Source organism: Notolepis coatsorum, assembly GCF_963971535.1.
Source record: "Notolepis coatsorum genome assembly, chromosome: 9".
NCBI classification, from domain to species: domain Eukaryota; kingdom Metazoa; phylum Chordata; class Actinopteri; order Aulopiformes; family Paralepididae; genus Notolepis; species Notolepis coatsorum.
Window position 1 is genome coordinate 131,305,222 of NC_140173.1, and position 21,532 is coordinate 131,326,753.

At 45.7% G+C, this 21,532-nt stretch overlaps 1 protein-coding gene across 1 annotated transcript in view; it reads right to left on the reverse strand.

Moving 5' to 3' along the window:
* Positions 1 to 2,802: 2,802 nt before the first annotated feature.
* pgbd5 (piggyBac transposable element derived 5) overlaps positions 2,803 to 21,532 on the reverse strand; it is a gene marked incomplete at both ends in the record, with an annotated part of 53,350 nt that continues 34,620 nt past the window's right edge. Inside the window, 3 exon segments of the mRNA XM_084321767.1 lie at positions 2,803 to 2,998; positions 4,236 to 4,341; positions 6,034 to 6,231. Of these exon segments, the coding sequence (XP_084177893.1) occupies positions 2,803 to 2,998; positions 4,236 to 4,341; positions 6,034 to 6,231 (500 nt within the window).

Below are 21,532 nucleotides of genomic sequence, written 5' to 3' on the forward strand. Positions count from 1 at the left end.
ACAACATTTAGGATCACAATAGGCATACATCATCATCATCATCATCATCATCATCATCATCATCATCATCATCATCATCATCATCATCATCATCATCATCAAATTAAATGGCAGCTCAATTTACTAGAAACACACACACACACACACACACACACACACACACACACACACGAAGGAGAAAATTATTTCCACACTGAACAAAATCACATGACTATCCAGACGCTTTTCTGCATGCAGTGTGCGACACACTAGAGTCCCTGGCTTACAAAGCCTTTGTTGCCGGATCAAGGATCACCGTTTTAGCAGAGTGGCGTGCTAGACCCTGTAAGCCCAAATATCTATACCCCCCCCCCCCCCAGTGTTGACGGAGTGGTAGATGTCCGAGCTACCAAACGGGAGACGAGGGTTCGAATCCAATGTGTTAAGTCTTTAAATGAAAAGGTAAAACACGAGACTGACATCATCTCCATGAGTGGTCAATTCTTTACCAGAACCTTATAGATTAACAGTTCCTCCACAGCATATTCTGCTCATCAAACTGCTCCTGTTGACTCGGTGGTACAAATGCTTAGTAAGTGTATGTGGTGAAAGTTGACATGTTGAGGCTTGTGTCCCGACAGCTTACGTTGGCCGCCTGTGTAGTGTCCAGTAGTAACATTGAAGAATATTTACAGAACCACAGAGAGACAGAAGCCCCTTTTAAACAGAGATCCCATAATATTGCCATAAAGAAGACAGCACATTTTTTTTTACACTGAACCAAACAAATCGGGGCATAATGCCGCCTGCATGTGACAGCATGCCGGCGTTCCAGAATCAGAGGCGTGACGTGTAAAGGTTTATATGGCGACTCTCATCTCCAAACGCGTGGAGATTTCCACCATGAAATGATACGCTGTTGTTGGACTGGGAGGGAGGGAACGCTCACATGAAGATAACATAAACTCTCCAGAGGACCTTTCATTTGGCTGACTGCGCAGGCAGGCTACTGGGGCAGGAGTCGTAATAGCTGAAGGAAATATAATCAACATAACTCATGATGAAGACACGCGTTCTCTAGGCTTTTGAAACGTGTGCAATTAGAGGTGAAATTTGTCACACCTTAGATATGCCCTTAGATATGTCTATAGGCTACTAATCGCAAGTAGGCTCCATCTTAACAGTCATTCAATGTTATGTCATGTAGCCTACGTTTCCATGTCCTAAAAATGGCTTTATCCCAAATACAGTAGATGATGCTGTTTTATCTTGAGGGTGGTGTACAAGTTGGTCAGTTACTGCTCTGAGTCCAGGGCAGCCAGGTGATTATATACCGTGAGCTTGTTGCCCAAAATATGTTATGGTAAAAGTGTTTTTTTTGTCTAACATTGCATATTCTTATATTCATAAAACATGTAGCTTATTATTATTATTATTATTATTATTATTATTATTATTATTATTATTATTATTATTATTATTATTATTATTATTATTATTATTATTATTATTATTATTACTATTACTATTATTATTATTATTATTATTATATCATGTGGTCAGCCTTCGTTCTATCCCACCTTTCATGTCACAACTGACAGCTGGACGAAGCAATATTCCCGCAGGTTGGTGGTGGTCTCCACTTATGAAAAGACTTGTGGTCCTACAAGCTACATTAAGGCCTATAACCCCCATAGAATTAACCACATCATCAAAACGTCACACCCCTGTCCTGGCATGCCGTCAGCAGTGATGCGTTGCTCATGGGACGGGGTTGCACACCGTGCAACCAAAGTTGTGAGCAGAAGGAATGCGCTGCACTCGACTGATGCGCCAACTCGCAGTACCCACCTGGCTACTTTGCATATCAATAGCGCCGGTTGTCAGGTGTTACATTCCATTCGTAGAGGCAATTAGGCACTGTCTTTAGTCTGTCCTTATGCGAGGCAACATTTATGCGCATGCGTGGGAGCCCGCGCACGCGCCCGGGAGTGCACGTGCACGTGGCGTCATTAGCGTGCGTGCAACCAGTGTTGATATGAGCAACGCAACACTGGCCGTCAGACACCGGAGCTAGCCCCCAACAACAATGCCCCCCAATTCTGTGTTCGTACATTTTATACAGAACGGTGAGGCGGAATGATGGCTTGAACAAGCTGAACAGGCTGTGTAAAAGGGGCTAGAGAGAGAGAGAGAGAGAGAGAGAGAGAGAGAGAGAGAGAGAGAGACAGAGGGAGGAGAAGAAGAACATGAAGAAGAACGTGAAGAAGAAGACCTTCATGCTTCTCTCACGTCACACAGGCTTGGCACTGTTTCAGTATTATGACATACAGTAGACAGACACAGACCTCAGAGTCTGTACAGTTAGTAGCAAAGGATGTTAAGAATGCAAATGTGTTAAATGTGTGTGTGTTTGTGGGTGCCATTGTGTGTCAGTGAGTGAGGGTTTGTGTGTGTGTGTGTGTGTGTGTGTGTGTGTGTGTGTGTGTGTGTGTGTGTGTGTGTGTGTGTGTGTGTGTGCAAGTGTTAAATCTTGGTTTGCATATGATCCTTATGTGACAGACAATTATCAGAATGTGGGACCATGTACTGGTGTATACATAGTATATACAGTGTGTGTGTGTATTTATATATGTCTGTGTGTGTGTACGTGTGATTTAAATATACTGTATAGGTCAAGGGCCTCTGACCAGTTTCTCCCCAAACGTGAGCGTGTATGTGTACATGTGCAAGTGTGTGTGTGTGTGTGTGTGTCTGTGTGTGTGTGTGTGTGTGTGTGTGTGTGCACACGTGCGTGCGCTCATCCCGTACCCCCACCCCCCCTCACTGCGCCGGGGAGCAGTCGTCCAGATCCAGCAGCTCCCTGACCAGTCTCTCTCCAAACTGCGCCCGGCTGTAGCGTTTGACGGCGTAGGCGTCGGACATCTTGTACAGGATGTAGGCGTTGTTGATGGCGATACTGATGGTCAGCCAGAACACCTGCTGCCAAGTCTTATTGGGCTTGTGGAAGATGAAGTATCTGGGGGGAGGGAACCGTTACAGTACATTCATCAGGGATGGAATACATCACTCCATACGCTTCAGTGAAGTATCACTTCGTCTAAAGAAGTGAGTCAAAGTAAAGGAATAGTACACTTCAGAGTACACAAGTACTTGTTGTTATTTTATAACGAACATTGATATGATTCTGTGCGTGTAAATAAAATAATAGATGTCTTGTTTCGGCATCATGTCTGTAAATATTATGATGGATTGTTATCAGCTCGAGGCGAGGGGAATGTCCCTTCTTCATGATATCAACAAAGACAGATCTCATTGCTCTTATATCTAATAATAAAACATACTCTGGACATCAAATGGACTTGTCACTTGTTAGTCACTCTGCAACAACTGGAGCAATTTCCTCTCATTAGCACCGTGGCTCTGCTGGTTCCGCCTGCCAGTGCGGCTGAGAAGCCTGTGGTAAGTTTGCCAAAATACGTTCCTATTAGGGATGTCCGATATTATCGGCCTACCGATATTATCGGCCGATATCGGCATTAAAATGTGATATCGGAAAATATCGGTATCAGTTTAAAAAAAATTAAATAAAAATCTTTATTTTTTTTTACATTTCTATAACCTTTATTTACCCAGGCAAGCAAGTAAGAACAAATTCTGATTTTATTTATTGTCAAAAGTATGCATAATGTTGTGTTAATTCCACAACAAGAGATATGTAATGTTAATTACCTGAAATTATAAAAAAAATTGGCGGGGGAAACCCTGCATATATCGGTATTGGTTGATATCGGTTGATATCGGTATCGGAAATTAAGAGTTGGACAATATCGGTATATCGGTATCGGTAAAAAAGCCAATATCGAGCATCCCTAGTTCCTATCGGAATAAAAACAGCTTTGCTGGCTCCGTCGTATGGCTACTAAGACATTTGCAGATTTTTTTCCTTTTGGCTACTGAAGCTGACGTTTTATCATCTCTAAGCACAAATATACAAACCCCTGTAGGGGTGTTCCTGGGATAAAACAGCCAAGAACAGATAGGGACCACGAGCTTAGCTTAAAACTCCAAAGGAGAGGTGTTTCTGGCCAACAGCTATAGGCTAGCTGGTCCGTATCCACTACCATTCATTTGTGCTAAACTAGGCTATAGCTTGCAGCTTTCTACTGAACGCACAGAGAGGAAATTGGTATCTATCTTCTTGTCTGACTCTGAAGAAGGTGGTAAGTGCATTTCCCAAACTGTTCCTAACATACTTGCTGTACTTGTCATCATATTTGCAGATGTAGCTGAGGTGAGCAGCAAAGGCCTCCACCGCCAGGGGACACTGGATCTCTCCACTCTTTCTCTTAATGATCACACCTATCACACACACACACACACACACACACACACACACACACACACACACACACACACACACACACACACACGCACACACGCACACACGCACACACACACACACACACACACACACACACGCACACACACACGCACACACACACACACACACACACATTACATTACATTTTACATTTAGTCATTTAGCTGACGCTTTTATCCAAAGCGACTTACAAGTTCTGCACGACAAGCCATCAGGAAGGGCACAACTCTATCAGCTGAGTAACAATGTTCATCAAAGTGTTGAGTGCTACAGTGTAGGTTAGTTTATTAGGACAAGTGCATGACAATATGGTTAGTTAGGGTTAGATAATAATTTCTTTTTCTTTTTTTAATTCAGATAATTAAACACACACACACACACACACACACACACACACACACACACACACACACGCACACACGCACACACACACACACACACACACACACAGTAGTAGAGAATGAGTCGTGACAACACTGTGTATAATCTGGAGTGGATTATGTAATAATTGTAATTCTATCAAAAGGAGCATGTCCCTCTCTTTGAACTAGATTATAGTGGATTTGGAGCACTCGTTGATTTTCATGTCATTAATACTGACTGACTCCATTCACCCACAACCTTGCTAATCCTCTCAAATATTCACATTATTGACATACATTGAGTTATACACTTTTTCAAAATATTAAACATGCATGAGCATGCATCACCTCTGCATCTTTTGGTCAAAACTAAACAAACACAGTTAAAGGTGACAGAGGGGACGTGTGTGTGTGTGTGTGTGTGTGTGTGTGTGTGTGTGTGTGTGTGTGTGTGTGTGTGTGTGTGTGTGTGTGTGTGTGTGTGCGTGTGTGTGTGTGTGTGTAGGGAGCTTCTCGTTTTATTGACTATAAATTAGTAGTATTTGATTTATTCAGCATAGGAGAACACAGTGACGTGTGTGGGCTAACTCCTCGCTCCGTGTGCGTTCCAAAGACAAAGTACAATCTGATTTGTGGTCAGAATAATTTTAATTGCGTAAATCCTTCAAGGAAAGTCCATCAATTCTATCAGACAGATCGCAGTAGAGTCCCTCCAGCAGTTTAGAAGTTCTGAGGTCTCCATGACATCTACAGACCCAGCCTAGCTTTGCTAATACAGTATCTATCACATCTATCAGTAAGACAAGGCGACAGTGCAGGGTTCATCACACTTCCATCACAAGAGGGCACCCGGGGGAACCTCCGTCAACAAAGCTATAACTACACTGACAAAACTAAAAAGCAATTGTAGAACTAATCGTCACTCAACGCAGTGAGCGGTCTTCATTGATTCCTTTAATTCCTTCGTCGTGACATTTTGTATTCATTCCCACTCCACCATGTTTATCAGGATTAATCGCGATCTATCGATGTGATTAACGAGATAAAAATATTGATTGACAGACCAAGGTTTATTATAAGAAAAACCAAAACCAAAAAGTATTAGGTGTATATCTTGTATAATACATTTATTTAAATGGTGATTTCATTGGATGTGCACTGTTAATTAATGCTTGTATATCTAATTTTATGTTGTTATGTTTATGTTTATGTGTTTGTTTAAAAAATAATAAAAAAAGAAAATATAAAAAAAAAGAAAAACCAAAACCCAGTTGTGTGAGGTTTGGATGAAACGGGGGTTCTGTCTACCTTGTTTGACTGGCGAGTAAGCGTTGGTAAGGAACTTGAAGTGTCCCTTGTTGTACCAGCTGATGAGTGACATGCTGCCCCTCATCATGACACGCGATTGGCCACGCTGCGCCGGCGTAGAACTGCCCACCAGCATGCACTGGGGCAGGCCCGTACAGTCGCTCCTCCTGGTGCTCAGCAGACCACAGCAGAAGATATCTGGAGACACACACACACACACACACACACACACACACACACACACACACACACACACACACACACATACACACACACACACACACACACACACACACACACACACACACACACACACACACACACACACACACACACACACACACACACACAAACACACAAATTCCACAAATTTGATTACATAAACAGGGAATCAAATGTATCGGGGCCAAGCAGCACTGAACACTTAAGGGTACACATAGCACCTCCTTCTCCACGCGGCTAAGCTGCCAATAATAGCTGAGACAGAGCAATATTTGGCAATTTGTTTGGCTTTTCTTTTAGACATTGCAGCAATTCTCAGACCGGTCATGGTGCATTTGTATACATGGCCAAGACTTCCGAATACAAGTACACTATATCTACACCTATACCCAAGGTCAGCCATCACACTGAGCAGTGGTTGGTATTTTGATATACTTGTCCCGGAAGGCCTGGTCCATGTACAGATCAAAGGTACAGCCTACTTCTATGACCAGCACCTCCCTGTGGCTGGTGTCAACAAAATCAACGTCCGGTGTATTTGGTATGTTAGCAAAGACATCGTTGGTAAGGCCAAACCACTCTGGTTTCACTCTGGCATGTTTGTACATTGCTGCACTAGATGGTGATATGTTCCGTACCACATCAGACACAATGTCCACAATACGGTCATGACGAGCGATGTACAGGTGTTTGTATGCATTACATCCGTTTGTTATGTGTGCAATGGATTCTAGGTGTTGTGAATCCTGATGGTTTAAACAGAATGGACTGTGAGTTTGAGGATACCAGGTGGACAGATTGTATTGAGTGGGTAATACCTGCAGTCTTGCTTTGATGGTAAATTTTAAAACATCCTCACCAACAGCAGCGTTCTTAAACAGCTAAAAAGCTAGCTTTCCCTGTAATCTGAGTCCACACCAGTGCTGCCTGATCTCAGACTGCTTCATGCTGAGCAGAACCCTTCTTGCAGAGTCTCTGTGCAGTTTGACAGTCTCTCTCACGCACGCACGCACGCACGCACGCACACACACACACACACACACACACACACACACACACACACACACACACACACACACACACACACACACACACACACACACACACACACACACACACACACACACACACACACACACACACACACACACACACACACACACACACACACACACACACACACACACACACACACACACACACACACACACACACACACACACACACACACACAGTTGCCACTAGTTCTACAAAGCAGTGATTTTGACAGACACAGGACAATTTTATGGAATTACTTCTTTCTCTCTCTCTCTCTCTCTCTCTCTCTCTCTCTCTCTCTCTCTCTTCTCTATGTCTGACTCTTACTCTCTCACTCAGAAGACAGACTAGAGCAGATCATGTTACTTATTGCTGCTCATTGCATTTTTGACAACAATACAAGTCTGTCTCTCTCTCTCTGTTTGCACAGTATACATGTGTGTCTGTACCTAAATTGTACCTCATCCCATTTCTGCTCTGCACTATATAGTATTGTATATTAGTACATTGCATAGTATATTGTATATTGTATGGTAACTCAGTTACTTCTATTCTGCATCGAACATTGTACATATGTCTATACTGAACACTGTGACCTCTATTTTTACTTCTATTTTACATGCTATACTATTTTATTTCATACTTATCTTGTCTAGCACAGTCTCTAAGAAGCATTTTGTATAAAAGTATTCTGTACTTCTGTATGACAACTATTAAAGAAACTTGAAACTTGAACTTGAAACTTGTCTTAGTGTGTGTGTGTGTGTGTGTGTGTGTGTGTGTGTGTGTGTGTGTGTGTGTGTGTGTGCGTGCGTGCGTGTGTGTGTGTGTAGGTGTGTGTTAGGGCTGAGCCCAAACGTTCAAACCTTCGTTCGTTACATTGGCATTCGAATTCTAAATCAAAATTCGAATTTTTTTATATAATTTATATGGAATAAAATAATTTATTTTAATTTTTTTTAAATATTTTTTTCTATTCATTCTGTTTAAACCAATGGGGTTTCTCTTCACAGTTGCCAATACAGATTAGGCTACACTAATATTATAGTATTAAAAGAAACTGATGAGTTATATTCTTTAAAGAAAGTTGATATAGTTGGGCTGGGGCTTCTCCCTGGGATGGGTCTGGGGCTGGAAAGTTGATTTAATAAAAAAGAAAAGACTCATTTAATCAGATTAATCACTTTATTCAAATTGAGGATTAATAATACATATTTTCTATTTTTTTTTTATTATTATTAAAAACGAAGGTTCGAACGTTCATTCGAAAAACCCTGACGAAGTTCGAATCCCAAAAACAGGCTTCGGGGTGTGTGTGTGTGTGTAGGTGTGAGTCAGCTGTCAGGGCTGGAGGGCACTGCAGTGTAATTAGCTCTGCTGATGAATCCATGATAAATCTGCTCCCTTCTCATCTTGTAGGTAACCAAACGCGGGGCCGCATGCTGCATGCAAAAATGTGTTTTTGCAAAAAGAATTGTGGGACAGTAAAGTAATACAGAATACAATATGTAAGAATAAGGTTTACATAATGTACGAAGCATTTGATCGAAATATAAGCATTTCTTAAAAGCACAGTAGGGTAAATAGGCCGAATGGCAAAGCAGCAGAAACACTGCAGAACAGAACAGACTTTGTAGGCTGATAGAAACTACAGGTGCAGCTCAATACATTTAAATATTGTGGGAAAAGTTCATATATTTCAGTAATTCAATTCAAAAAGTGAAGCTCTCATATACAGTATTATCAGATTCACTACACACAAAGTTAAATATTTCAAGCCTTTATTTGTTATAATTCCTGAGCCTTTAAAGTGTCTCTCAGTCTGGTTCAGTGGGCTCCACAATCATGGGGAAGGCTGCTGACTTGACAGTTGTCCAGAAGACAGTCATTATTACCCACAAGGAGGGTAAGCCACAAAAGGTCATTGCTAAAGAAGCTGACTGCTCACAGGGCGCTGTGTCCAAGCATATGCATAGAAGGTTGAGTGGAAGGAAACGGTGTGGTAGGAAAAGGTGCACAAGCAACAGGGTTAACAGCAGCCTTGAGAGGATTGTCAAAAGGGCCGATGGCGCCCAATGGTGCGCCCACTGCGCCCTTAAGTATTTGCATTTCAATGCGCCCAAAGCGCCCGAGTGCTATTTTGTTTTCCATGGTGGATTATAATGGATTATAGCCAGGTCAAGTGATTACAGGAAGTTGCCGTAAACAAAATATGACTTCTTTATTTCGCCACTAAAAACATTTTTATGTTGTAATGTAGACCATCTCACAGAGGTGGAAAATGCAGATTATATAAATATTGGCTGATTAACTGATTAACTCTTTCTCTGCCAACAACAAGTACTGTATACGTTATTGGGCGCCATCCTTTGAACGCCAACCATGTATATATACGTTATTTGATAGTTTTTCCTTTGTTTCAATATTTTTATTCATTATTCATCCAGGGATCTTGGTGTTACCATAGGGAATGAGTCTGAGATCGCAAAAGTCCAATACCGCCGCCTGGTAGGATGCGGCCGGTATTGCACATCCTTTGAAACTCTGTGTATTGGGCTGTGCGTCGATTATATTGGTCCGGGCGGACTTTTCTAGTAACCTGAACCTAGGGCTTCACCCGATCACATTGAATCGTTTTCGGGACCCCCGATTCATTATGCTGTGGTGGATTATGTCGTGGGCCAAATGGACATACGATCTACCAGATGGCAATCAAATAATTGGAATATTCTTTTTGGAATCCCACCGGCCACAGGTAAGAGCAATTTAACGTAAATTTCAGCTTGATTGTGCCTTGTTTTCATAGCCATCGCTGTTCTGAAGGTCCAGATTAACACTGAAAGTCTGCGTTTATTATTTTGTATAACTTGTATATTGTTTATATATATAAGATATATATCTTTACACCATCCGTTTGCATAATAGTATTCTTCGCTCGCCTCATTGGGTCCCGCCCTTGACATTGGAGGCGCCACAAGACGAGCCCCCCAGACATGGTTCTAGACATGTTCAGACAAGTTCAGACTTGCCCATAGCAGGCGCATTGATTCCGGACAGGTAAATCGGCTGCGCCCTAGAAATCAGTCTGAGTATATATATTGTGGATGGTGCAAGCAGCCGCGGTGGAAGTAACAAGTCGGCAGTATCAGAACAGGAGAAGCAGCAGAGCGAGAGCGTGATACGTCCGGTACAGTTGTACACAGACCTACAAGCGGTGTATCGTTACAGATAGCTAGTAGCTACTTAGATACGACTATAATATTGTAGAGCCATTATTTTGTATAGTGACTTGTGTAAGCGAAGTAACGTGGAGAAACGTATAGTTAAACCCAGCGGCGTTTGGATCTAACTACTCATTGAAGACCATCTGCGGGCTAGCTTCCAGTACAAACGAAGCTAGCTAGCTACCATCTATGCCAACGGGCTTTTGGATTAATAGCTATTAACCCTGCCATCGGGCGCTAGGATTACAAGGACCGGTTCCGTACGAGACCCCTTTTCTTCCAGCGACGACAGGATTATCCGACCAGTCTCCAATTCCTCCGGAGCTTGGAGCTCCCGAGGGAAACCATTGTCTCCAGCTACCCTTGCTTTCCCCGTATCGCCTCGTCTCTTCTCACTCCCTGCAGAGCTCCGGTCGAGTATTCGTAACCTAGGAACTATTCATTACCGCTGACTTTGATACTCTGATATTCTATTATTAAAAGAGAAACGTGATAATTCCGATGTATGTTGCTATGACGATTAAAATGCTTATAAACCAGGTATCCTTGTCCCTGTGCCGTCAATTGAGTGTCCGCCATTTTGTCTAACTATACTGTCTGGCTATTAATATTCTTTAGTAGTGGTTTAATCTAAACAATCTTTAATACAGTCCGGGTTGTGTAGCCCCTCAGCTACAATTGGTCCTTCGAACCGGATGGTATCAGTAATAATAATCATATTAGTAATAATATGGCCAGCGGAGGACACTCTCCAATCGGCTCTCCCCCATTAGAGCGCCCTAGGCGCCAGCGTCAGCCCCCTCCCCACTTGGAGAACTACGCTGTAGATCTACCTCCTAGCTTATCTACGAGGACGTTAAGCAAGGATAACGTTAGTAGCTTAAGTATGCCCAACCTTATCGACCTGTCAACCCCACCGGTAGAGACCCAAGCTAGTTTAAGTGAAACTGACTTAGCTCACGGGGGGGGACAAGCGGGACATGACTTGACTATGCCCATAGAAGACCGCGCCCCCGAGATGGACCTCGGAGCGCAAGAAGGTAAAGACCGTGCCCCCGAGATGGACCTCGGAGCGCAAGAAGGTAAAGACCGCGCCCCCGAGATGGACCTCGGAGCGCAAGAGGGTAAAGAATGCGCCCCCGAGATGGACCTCGGAGCGCACCAGAGTAAAGAGCACCGCGCCCCCGAGATGGACCTCGGAGCGCGTAAGGAGACCAGGTCACCGCCAAGCCCTGCCAACTCCAAATCACCATCATCAGCGTCATCCCCAAGCGAGGCCGACCAGAGGCTAGCGCAGATCCTGATCGCCACGCTAACCGCTTCAGAGGAAAGAGACCGCCTCCAGGATGAGCGTGACCGCCTCCAGGCGCAACGAGAGAGTGAACGCGAACATCTCAGACTGGAAGAGAGTCGCCTCCAGGCTGACGCCACGATGACCATCAGACTGGAAGAGAGGCGCCTCCAGGCTGAAGAAAACATGGAGCAAGACCGCGCCAATGCACAGCGTGACGCAGCCAATGCGCAGCGCGATGCACAGCGTGACGTAGCCAATGCACAGCGCGAGGTGGAGCGAGACCGTCTACAAGCACAAATGATGGAGCAAGCGCTCCAGAGGGTGACGCCCCACTCTTCCACCCGGAGCTCCCGGAGATCATCACGACACGGGTCGAGGGCACCTTCCCCTCCCCGACAAAGCTACACGGGACCCAGCCTACGGGAAGAACCTGCTTACGTTGCAGAGCAGCTAACCGAGCGACTACAAAGCCTAACGGAGGACGAGGGAGGACAGAAAGCCCACCCGCACGAACCCATCTCAGACCAAGAGGAACAGTGCAGCCCCGGTCTCAGTCCCGACACGCTGCGTTATGAACCCCCAACCCGTCCCAGTGGGGAGTTCGAGCAACAGACAGCACCGAGGAATAGTGCCTGGGGGCCCAGCCTCTGGTTCCCGCCCAGCACGAACCAACGACCCCACGTACGGGGAGACTCGCCAAGGAGGCCTCTCCCCCCACGTGCGTCAGTGTCACAGCCATCCATGGCATCCTACATTGGGACATCCACATTCCCAGACTTCACAAGAGAAGACCGAGCGCAGTATACCGAGCTGCGTATGTGCCTAGAGACAATTATGTCCGGAGTACAGGACGAGTCATACAAGTACGCCATCCTCCTTAAGCACCTCAAGGTAACTAGAGCGCACAACATAGCGCTGGCATACTCCAATTCACAGACTCCCTATTCTGATGCCCTGGTGGCCCTCGACGCACGTTACGGACGTACATGGGACTATGTCATTCAGGAGATACGTGAGATTGAACGTCTCCCCCCAGCTAGAGACAACCGAGCCCTGGACGACCTATCCGTCAAAGTACAATCCCTGGTAGGGATGCTCGGGTCCCAACGAGAGAAGGGGATGTACGAGTTGTACGCCAACTCCAACGTGGAGCGTATATTGGAGAAGCTCCCCCCATTCCGCCAAGAACGTTTTCGGCGGCAAAGAAACTACCGTGACCCGAATGGCCCAGAACAGTCACTCCTGGACCTTGCTGACTTCCTAGCCAGGGAGGTTAGCAGCCTAAGAATTGACACCTTCGCATGGGGTGGCTCGAACATTAAAGAGGGACCGAGGAGGTTTAAAGACCAAAGCAGGCCCATCACCGTGATGCACCAGGCCGAGTCGGTGTCACGGCAGACGAGTCACAACCCCCACGCCAAGGAGAAATGGAAGATTGCCTGTCAATACTGCGACAGTGAACACTGGCTGTCACAGTGCGACGCATTCAAGAAACTGACCACCGCCGAAGTAAGTCAGTGGATCAAAGATAACCGCCGCTGCTTCCGCTGCGTGCGCGGCCACATGGCAGCAGAATGCCGCCTTAAGAAGAAGTGTGGCAAGTGTGACGGCGCCCACCTCGAAGCACTGCACGAGAGCAACAAGCGCCCACCAGAAGACCAAAGTAGGCCCATCACAGTGATGTACCAGGCCGAGTCGGTGTCACAACAGAAGATTATTTACCCCCCTTTACAGAAGATCCATTGGCCCCCCCCCTGGTGTACTTACTGCCGCAGCGGACACTGGCAGTCACGGTGCGACGCATACAAGAAACTGACCCCCGCCGAAATGGATCAGTGGGGTAAGGCTATACGCAGGCAGGACGCCGCTTACTGCGAAACACTGCGCGAGGCCCACAAGCAAAGATTAGCTCTACAAAGCAACTCGGGAACAGAAGTGCTCCACATCGACCCCGCGAATAGTGGGAGCCCCAGAGTGCTCCTCAAGGTAGTACGAGTACTCCTCAGTCACGGGGACAAGGTACTCGACACCTACGCCGTCCTCGACGACGGGTCGGAGAAGACACTCCTCCTCGCCTCCGCCGCGACCCAGTTGGACCTGCGAGGCCCAGAGGAGACGATGACCCTCCGTACCATTAGTCGAGACTTAAAGACAATCAAAGGTGAAAACGTCTCGTTCACCATTGCAGCGATCGACCACCCTGAGAAGCGGTACAGCATCAGCAAGGCGCTCATGAGCTACGACATAGGTTTGTCACGCTACGATTACCCCATCCCACAGCTGATGGAGAAGTACGACCACCTACGCCAACTGCCCATACCACTCATCAGCGGAGCTACACCGACCCTACTCATTGGCTCCGACCACGCGGACCTCATTGTCCCAACCAAGGCGGCCCACATCGGACCCAAAGGATGCCCAGCCGCGGTTAAGACCCGACTGGGGTGGACGCTCCAGGGCCCCCTCTACGGACCTGCCAGCCAACCAATGTCCACACTCTGCCTTTACACCAAGGTGAGCGACACAGACAACACTCTCCTACAGCACGTTGAGAGGCTATGGACACTAGACGCGCTGCCATTCAAGACCGAACGCAAGATGGTTCGGTCCAAAGAGGACAAGTATGCCATCGCTCTACTAGATCAGAAGACTACGAGAGTCGAGGTCGACGGAGTGTTCAGATACGCAACCCCACTCTTGAGGCGGGCGAAGATGCCGGTGAGAGAACTGTGGGCCAAGGAGCAGGGCTGGGAAGACCCCATACCCGAGCACCTAGCTACCACATGGAGAGAGTGGGAGGATGAACTTGTCTTACTCCGCGAGGTGGCCATCCCGCAGAGTTACTTCCCCCCTACCGTGCGACTGGAGAAGTGTAAGACAGACCTGCACGTCTTCAGCGACGCCTCAGAAGTGGCGTACGGATCAGTGGCCTACCTGAGGGCTCAAGAAGAGGGAGTTCTGAACTCCAAGCCCCTCAGCTACGCTCCAAGCGACGTAGCTGACATAGAACCCATCACCCCAAACCGCCTCTTGATGGGGCGGCCGGACCCTGCCCTTTCTCAGACGGTGTGTGGACAGGACGGGATGAACGGACGGTGGATGTGGAGGCACAGCCAAGTACTGGCCGACCAGTCTTGGGCCCGCTTCCTCCTACGCTACCTACCCTCCCTTCCAGCCCGTCAGAAGTGGGTTAAAGACAGGGACAACCTGACAGTGGGTACCGTCATGACGATAATAGACCAGTCACTACCCCGAGCTACGTGGCCAGCCGGCCGTGTGAGCAAAGTGACTAACGGTTCCGATGGGAAGGTCAGAGCGGCAGAAGTCATCGTCCAAGGGCGGACCTACACCAGACCAGTAGCCAAGTTGATAGAGCTGCCTGAGTTCCCTGACCCCCCTGACGACGACGATAACCCACTGACCTTATAGATTATTTCCAACTCCCCATAGCACATTATGGAGAAGTTGACTTGACCCTTAATATTAATCTGTGCCCCACATTTATTTACTAATTAGGTGCGGACTAATTAGGGGGCGGCTGTTCTGAAGGTCCAGATTAACACTGAAAGTCTGCGTTTATTATTTTGTATAACTTGTATATTGTTTATATATATAAGATATATATCTTTACGCCATCCGTTTGCATAATAGTATTCTTCGCTCGCCTCATTGGGTCCCGCCCTTGACATTGGAGGCGCCACCAGACGAGCCCCCCAGACATGGTTCTAGACATGTTCAGACAAGTTCAGACTTGCCCATAGCAGGCGCATTGATTCCGGACAGGTAAATCGGCTGCGCCCTAGAAATCAGTCTGAGTATATATATTGTGGATGGTGCAAGCAGCCGCGGTGGAAGTAACAAGTCGGCAGTATCAGAACAGGAGAAGCAGCAGAGCGAGAGCGTGATACGTCCGGTACAGTTGTACACAGACCTACAAGCGGTGTATCATTACAGATAGCTAGTAGCTACTTAGATACGACTATAATATTGTAGAGCCATTATTGGCGCAGTATAGTGACTTGTGTAAGCGAAGTAACGTGGAGAAACGTATAGTTAAACCCAGCGGCGTTTGGATCTAACTACTCATTGAAGACCGTCTGCGGGCTAGCTTCCAGTACAAACGAAGCTAGCTAGCTACCATCTATGCCAACAGGCTTTTGGATTAATAGCTATTAACCCTGCCATCGGGCGCTAGGATTACAAGGACCGGTTCCGTACGAGACCCCTTTTCTTCCAGCGACGACAGGATTATCCGACCAGTCTCCAATTCCTCCGGAGCTTGGAGCTCCCGAGGGAAACCATTGTCTCCAGCTACCCTTGCTTTCCCTGTATCGCCTCGTCTCTTCTCACTCCCTGCAGAGCTCCGGTCGAGTATTCGTAACCTAGGAACTATTCATTACCGCTGACTTTGATACTCTGATATTCTATTATTAAAAGAGAAACGTGATAATTCCGATGTATGTTGCTATGACGATTAAATGCTTATAAACCAGGTATCCTTGTCCCCGTGCCGTCAATTGAGTGTCCGCCATTTTGTCTAACTATACTGGCTGGCTATTAATATTCTTTAGTAGTGGTTTAATCTAAACAATCTTTAATACAGTCCAGGTTGTGTAGCCCCTCAGCTACAATCGCCCTGATAAGCGTATGTTGTTGTACTAACGAATGCCGTTAGTACAATCAATTAATCAATCAACCAATCAATTAATACTTATATTCACCACGGTATAAAACGGGAATGTATGGATGGAAAAATTATTTGAACGATAGATACTCGATGTCAAATGGGCCATAGTATTGCATCCATAGCTATAATATAGAATATAGTTATAGCCCTGCAAACAAGGTGACCGACCCCATTGGTTTAATGCGTGGCAGCACATAATCGTATCCCGGAACCAGCGTGGCAGAGAAAGAGTTAAAAATAATAATTATAATAATAATAATTCCCTACCATTGAGAGGATAGGAATCATATCCACACTTGTGATTAAAAGGAACAACCAGAGGTAGGGATGTGAGCCCCCCCCCCCCCCTTCCAGCAAAGTGTCAAGTTTTCTGTATGTCTCTCTAAATAGTAAATGGACATTTACAGTATATAGTGCTTTTATCCAAAGCACTTTACCACGTCACGGTGACCAATTGCAGCCACTCTTATTGTCTGGGACCAAATACGGCCACGCCCCACTCCCAGCAAAAAGTGGGAATCTCTAGAATGGGTTTGGGGCGGCGCTGTATACGGAAGTGGCTCTCAAGGTGGCGATTAGACAACACTTTTTTGTTGTCAGTAGATGGCAGCATTGGTTTAAAATTAAAGGCTGAAAATGTTGAGAACTACAACACTGCATTTCCCAAGAGCGTTAGCACAGGTCGCAGGTCACTGGGATGGGTCTATATTCTCCGACGTGATCTGAACAGCGCTAAACTATTACTGCAACCTCGGTATAGCGACCGCGAATGGCCAACTAATTATCTTAACAAAAGTGCGCTGGTAGCATTACATATGTTGTCTAAAGGGGGACATATGGTACAATTTAAGATTCTAATGATAATCGGCATATAAAGGACAAGATAAAGCATCGTTAATTTGTAAGAAACCTCAATGAAAACGGCGCAGGGTGCTATTGTTATGAAAATGTGATAGAATCCTATAAAAATGTGGACGCACTTGGCCTACGTTCCGTTACAGCTTATGCCTCACATTCAGCCATTCACTCACACATTCACACACTGATGATGGTGGAAGCTGCTCATCAGTTTGCCAACCTGCTAAAACCATACCATGTGTAAATTAGGGCTGTCACTAATGATTATTTTGTTATCGATTAATCAGTTGATTATTTGATTGATTAGTTGATTAATCTATTCTAAACCATTGATTTACCAGAAAAATCAAAACAACATGAGAAACAAAACAATAAATCAAAACAACAATTGATTATATTTGCAATTGAATATTTGAGTATCCTTGTCCTTTTTAGCTTTAGATTTAATTTTTTTTTAACTACCAGCCAGAGAAATCTTTACCGGCCATAAATAGCTTTTTAGTATATTTCCATGAATTATGTAAGGGATAATGTATATTGTCATTGTCGCAAAATAATTGACCGACACGGAGTTTAGAATACCGAGGCGCCTCGCCGAGGTGTTCTAAACGTAGTGAAGGTCAATTATTTTGCGACAATGACCGAGTATAGCTATACATTATCCCGCTTATTACATGGCTAACTTACTAACAATATACCTAATTCATTTTACACCATCGACAAGACGAGATCAAATGCAGACGCAGTTGTTCTGTGGCTCCGCTGTCAGCCCAAATAAAGTTATTATTATTATCGCCGGCAGCCGGCAGGTGTGTCTGATTGCACTGATGCAGTGTGTGTCAGTGGGCTTGATTACTCCAGCTGCAAACAGCGGTCATTATTGCTCGGTTGCCCCTGGCAGCGGTCAGTTATCGAAAAATAACGGACCGCTGCTATGGGCAACCGAGCGCTATTGACCAATCACAATCAAGCATTTCGGCGAATGTTAAAACGCCATGTAATAATATATGTATATGTATTGTGTGTTATCTCTCCACTCCATGCTATGGTAGTTGTTACAAAGGATCAGATTAAACCGAATATATATATTTATTGATTGATATATATTGCATAGTATTTGTATATCGTTTGATATCCCTTGTATATTCCTTGTACATATACACGGAATATCCCTTTAGCCTATTACAGACCATAATATTTCATTCTCCTATTGGACAGCGGTCCACAGGCGCCGGGGCCGTGCCTCCAGAGTCAGGTTCAAAGCCACCGTCAAGACATGTCTGTACATGCCCGGCCTTGCCCAGGGATACGAGACAGAAATGAGGTTGGCACTAGATTGTTCGCCGTGCATATAAATATGGCGCAGGTGAATACAGAAGTAGAGTTACCCAATAAGTTGAAGCCTCACCCACGATACTCCGTGCGGTGAAGTATGGCCTGTTTGGCCCCAAATAGAGCATTGAGACCGCGTGCGAATTAATAACTGAATTGTCAGAGTTTGGCGCTATACCGTCGAGTGCGACATATTTCTATTAAGTCAGTAATAGTCTATTTGTGTATAGTGTATCGTGCGGCTAAAGTTCTACAGTGACCAGCATCACCAACGCTTCCTCGTACCAGCTAGAGTGCTTATCCAGGCTGGGCTGCTTTCATGGCGCTTTCACCCGAGGAGACCTAGACGAGAACCGTGTGGACATGTACACTGGATTAATCTACCCGACGACTACATAGCCCTTTGCGGCTGGATTATATTTGTTTTGGTCCTGTGATTTATGGAGCGGAGAATCGCCGACGCCTACACGTGTGGGATTTACCCTGTGAGGACCAGTCGAGTCTGCGCCTCAGAGAGCCTGAGGCCGGCTAGCTTTCTTCACTGTGGAGCTACAGTCTACGGAGAACAGCTGTATTCGTCTGTGGATCAAGAGACTATTGCACCGTCTCCTGTACTTGGAGTCTCCTTAGTCATCGTTGACCAGACTCTCTACTACCGACAGATCCTCTACCCCTGCTGGCTTACAACCGGGGGGACCCTTCCAGTATCTCCCGCTATATATTACTAGTGTACCATAGATATAATTCCCTAAGATTCAGGTTGTATAATTACCTCCTGCGTAACCAGAGAATGGACATTCATTATTGATTTGCCTATGCACATTCCTTTGCCTTATAAGCGCATCCAAAGTAAAATACAGAGAAGTATATTATGTACCTTTTGCTGCAATAAATACTTGATTACACCTTTGTGTGGAACCGATTCATTGTGGGAAGTGTTCATCATATTTATATATCATGTACTGTATGGCCAGTAATTAAAGTACATAAAGCGGTAGTGGTTTAATGATACCATACTTATCAATACAGTCAGGGAATTGTACCCCTCAGTTACAGTAGTGCTTGTGCCAGCACAGGAGATACGATTAAAATGTATTTATTATATATAGGCTAGGCTATATACATATTTAAATCAATATCTTCCTTTTGAATAAAATAGGCTAAGGAATCCAGATTGTTTTTTTTGTATCCACTTTTTCTCCCATTTTCTATTTTTCTCCCATCCCAATTTTTTCATATCGTCCAATTCAACCCTCCCCTGTCTTCGAACGTTGTTTCTTGCCTCCCACAAGCCGGCTGCAATGTTGACTAAGTCATACATAGCACGAGTCCCCTCCGGTACTCAAGGTAACAGCCGTCGCATCTTTTCACCTGCGCGGCTCGATCTTTCAGCGTCGGGGGTCTGGGCTTTGGAGGGGCCCCGCCCCGTCGCTTCTTGATTCTACTGCGCAGGCGCACCAACCGACCTGTAGGAGTCGCTGTCCACAACGCCCGATCCCCACCCTTCAGTTTCCCTCCCCGTAATACGGCCAATGTGTATTACTGTGGACGACCAGCTAAACTGAAAGCAATGTGGAGAGCGGGGCTCGAACAGGAGGCATCCCATTTTCTATTTTTCTCCCATCCCAATTTCGTATCGTCCAATTCAACCCTCCCCTGTCTCGAACGTTGTTTCTTGCCTCCCACAAGCCGGCTGCAATGTGGACGAAGCCATACATAGCACGAGTCCCCTCCGATACTCGAGGTAGCAGCCGTCGCATCTTTTCACCTGCGCGGCGCGATCTTTGAGCGTCAGGGGTCTGCGCTTTGGTGGGGCGCCGCCCCCATCGCTTCTTGATTCTACTGCACAGGCGCACCAACCGACCTGTAGGAGTCGCTGTCCACAACGTCCGATCCCCACCGCTCAGTTTTCCCTCCCCCTAATACTGCCAATTGTATTAGTACGGACGACCAGCCAAACTGAAAACAATGTGGAGAGCTGGGCTCGAACCCAGCGTCTCCAGCATTGGTGGTGAGTGCCTTGCCCACTGCACCACCTAGCCGCCCTTACAGTATAGTACATTTATACACACACACACGCACGCACACACACACACACACTCACACACACACACACAAGAGAGAGGGGGAATAGCTTATAGCAGACTTAATGATTTTACAATATTTTTGCTAATGAAGTGAAATATTTATTATCATCAACTATCCAGTTAGTTTTTATAGTGTAATGCTACTTCAAATCATTGGACGTACAGAGAGAGAGGGAGAGAGACGGGCTCATCCCCCCCTCACCCCCACCCCCCTTTCCTCACTACTGGAACTCTTAGCAGCTAGCGTTAGTTACGTGACGCATGGACATACAGGTATGGCGAGGATATAAAGCAAGTTACGCATTTATTGGATGCGTTGCTCGCGGAGTTTACATAGAAAAAGCACGACTCGCAAGAGGAGTTGTCACAGGCTGTAGGACACAGGGCTGAAGAGCTATGTCATAGCTTCTAAATTGTAAGGTGGGGGCAGCGGGCTCAGCCCCTCCCTTCCAGCTGGAGTTGACTTGAAACACGGAAGTTATCAAATGCAAGCGAAACGCGAACTGTCAAGTCCTGGCTCTAGGAGGAATCACGAATAGTTGTTTAACCCATTGAAACCGGGAAACACATTTGTGTGTATATGCAGGCTATATAAAGCATTATTAGCAGGCGTTTTAGGTCTAAATAGGTTAAGAGAAGTTAGTTATATTTCGAACGTGATTCATTGGGCACTAGTTAGTTATTATACGTTGGGCGGGCATATTATGACTTTGAACGTCTGCCATTTCCACCGCAAAAGGCATCCAAGTAACAACAA